General features: G+C 58.5%; 2 protein-coding genes across 2 annotated transcripts in view; one reads left to right on the forward strand and one right to left on the reverse strand.

Moving 5' to 3' along the window:
- Positions 1 to 351: 351 nt before the first annotated feature.
- On the reverse strand, positions 352 to 1,397 carry LOC105994421 (metallothionein-1E). Its single transcript, XM_013027905.1, has 3 exons — positions 1,280 to 1,397; positions 929 to 994; positions 352 to 565 (listed from the first exon to the last, which is right to left on the reverse strand). The coding sequence occupies exons 1-3, from the start codon at positions 1,305 to 1,307 to the stop codon at positions 474 to 476; spliced, it is 186 nt and encodes a 61-aa protein (XP_012883359.1). The 5' UTR covers positions 1,308 to 1,397; the 3' UTR covers positions 352 to 473.
- A 742-nt stretch (positions 1,398 to 2,139) lies between these two features.
- The window catches only part of LOC105994411 (metallothionein-1E-like), a 1,428-nt gene continuing 1,332 nt past the window's right edge, over positions 2,140 to 2,235 (forward strand). The window contains exon 1 of the mRNA XM_013027892.1: positions 2,140 to 2,224. Within this exon, the coding sequence (XP_012883346.1) occupies positions 2,140 to 2,224 (85 nt within the window). The remainder of the gene's footprint in view (positions 2,225 to 2,235) is intronic.

Raw genomic sequence — 2,235 nt, forward strand, 5'->3', positions numbered from 1 at the left:
TGGAATTTGTATCTTATTCAACACTCGTGTTCAATAAAATCTTAGGAGGAGCCTTCCTTAAGGGCTAAGAAGTGAGGGAATTTAATAAGAAAGGTTGAGAAGTTTCTACAGAGAGGATTCTGTGATGACAGAGGAGACCAGGTATTCCCTGCACCCAAACCAAATACAGGACAATGCCCTCCAAGGGAAGCAGCTTAGCAGGGCTTGTGGAAGACACTGCTTTGTGGAGGCTTATATCTGAGTCCCAAGGACAGGACCCTGGAGATTGTGGTTAGCACCTCACCCTAACCCCAACACACACACACACACACACACAACAAACAAACCAAAACAACCAAACCAGAATCAGAATCAAGTCAATGGCTTTTATTATGATGCAGTAACATAATAAAAAAAGGACTGTGATAAATAGGCTAAGAGTTGAATGAAAAACATAACCAACTATTTACACATGTGAGCAGGGCACCCCCACATCAGGCACAGCAGCTGCACTTCTCAGTTGCTCCTTTGCACACACAGCCCTGGGCACACTTGGCACAGCCCACCGGGCAGCAGGAGCAGCAGCCTGGGGAGGGAACGGGAGGGAGAGTGAGAGGTAGAGCAGAATAACCAGCCCCTCCCAACCCAGCACTGCCTGCTTAGAGACCTGTCCTCTGCACTGGAGAATTTAAGATTTTCTCAACAATATGAATATATGGCTTTCTTCTAAGACAACTGGAGGTTCCCTATGGGATCATTTCCAAATGCAGAAAGGCTTGGGGGCTCAGGGCAATGCAGAGAGCCTAGATGGGGCAGCAGGGCCTCAAAGGGCAAAGGACAGCCGGTTCCCCCTCGTGTGTGCGTGTATGCGTGCGTGTGCATACACACACACACAGTGTCCCTTCCACATGGCACAACCCCCAGATCTACAGGCACAGCCCCAACTCACTCTTCTTGCAGGAGGTGCATTTGCACTCTTTGCACTTGCAGGAGCCAGCGCAGGTGCACGAGCCGCCTGGGGAAAGAAGAGACAGACAGCAGTGAGCGCCGGGGACAGACGTGCAGACACAAGAGCAATCAGTCAACCTGCAGCCAGGGCCGTCCAGCACCCCACTCGATAATCTTCCTAACGACCGAAGCTGAACCCCACTTCTTTCACAGGTTACCAGGCCCCGCCGTCGGGGGCCTGTGCGGAAGGTGTGGACGCACCAGCCGCGGGGAAAGGGCGTCGCAAGGGAAGGGAGAGGGGCTCCTAGGAACGCCCCCAGCCGGCCTCGCAGCCCGGGGTAGCGGCTCCTACCAGCGGCGCAGGCGCAGTTGGGGTCCATGGAGAGCTCGGTGGAGGGGAGACGAGCGACGCGATGAATGGAGCGGGTAGAGGCTGCGAGAAGGCGCGATGTGGCCCTGCGCGCGGCCCGCGTGTTTATAGTCGGGGCTCGGCCCGTGCGCAGAGGTCTGCGCCCGGCCCCGGGTCTCGGCGGGAGCTTGTGCGCGCGGGCGGCTGGGGAGCCACGTGCAGAACCTCCCCGAGGGCGGGGCGGTGAGGAGCGCGCGCCCCCCTCCTCCTCCGGGCCCGCACCCCGCTTTCCAATGCCTGCGCCTTTGCGTTCATCCCCGCATAGGAGTTTTCAGAACCCCATCCTTCCGCTGGCCCAACCTCAGTCCCGCACCGCGGTGTTGCTAGCTTTGCCTGAGCTCCTGTTTTGGGGAGCTGTGCGCACAGGGCTGCCCCCCCACCGCGGCACCGTGCACGCCCCGGCCTTGCCCTGCCGTCCCCACCTCGTTTCTTGCTCTGTGTGCTCGGAGTGTGCGTGGTTCTGGGACTGTGTTCCACCCCCCACCCCGCGGTAGCTGCCCCGCCCCCAGAAACGGAGCCGGAATTCTCAGCTCCACGCAGCTATTGATAAAAGGCAACCCGGCGCGGGGACTCAGGCCTGCAATCCAAGCTGAGGATCGCTGCCCGAGGCCAGCCCAGAAAGTGAAGTCTGTGAGACTCTTATCTCCAATGAACCACCAAAAACTAAAAAATAACCCAGAGTGGAGCTGTGGTTCCAGTGGGCGAGCACCAGCCTTGAGCAAAAAAGCTCCGGGGCAGCGTCCGGGCCCTGAATTCAAGTCCCGGGACCCAACCACAGCAATCGAGAGACAGCTAAAGCGGGGATGAATGCAGGAGCCCGGCTCGAGGTCACTTCCAATCAGGATCGTGTCCAGGACCAGCCCAGCGTTTGCGGGACGGTGGGGGAGGGTGAGGGGGGG

The sequence above is a fragment of the Dipodomys ordii genome, unplaced genomic scaffold (assembly GCF_000151885.1).
Source record: "Dipodomys ordii isolate 6190 unplaced genomic scaffold, Dord_2.0 Scaffold106, whole genome shotgun sequence".
Taxonomy (NCBI): domain Eukaryota; kingdom Metazoa; phylum Chordata; class Mammalia; order Rodentia; family Heteromyidae; genus Dipodomys; species Dipodomys ordii.

Bases quoted from the DNA above. Each gene is read 5' to 3' on its own strand.
- LOC105994421 (XM_013027905.1), bottom strand. From the start codon at position 1,307: ATGGACCCCAACTGCGCCTGCGCCGCTG. The intron at 995-1,279 runs GTAGGAGCCGCT...TTCTTTCCCCAG, and splicing joins CAACTGCGCCTGCGCCGCTG to GCGGCTCGTGCACCTGCGCT. The intron at 566-928 runs GTGAGTTGGGGC...TTCCCTCCCCAG, and splicing joins ATGCACCTCCTGCAAGAAGA to GCTGCTGCTCCTGCTGCCCG.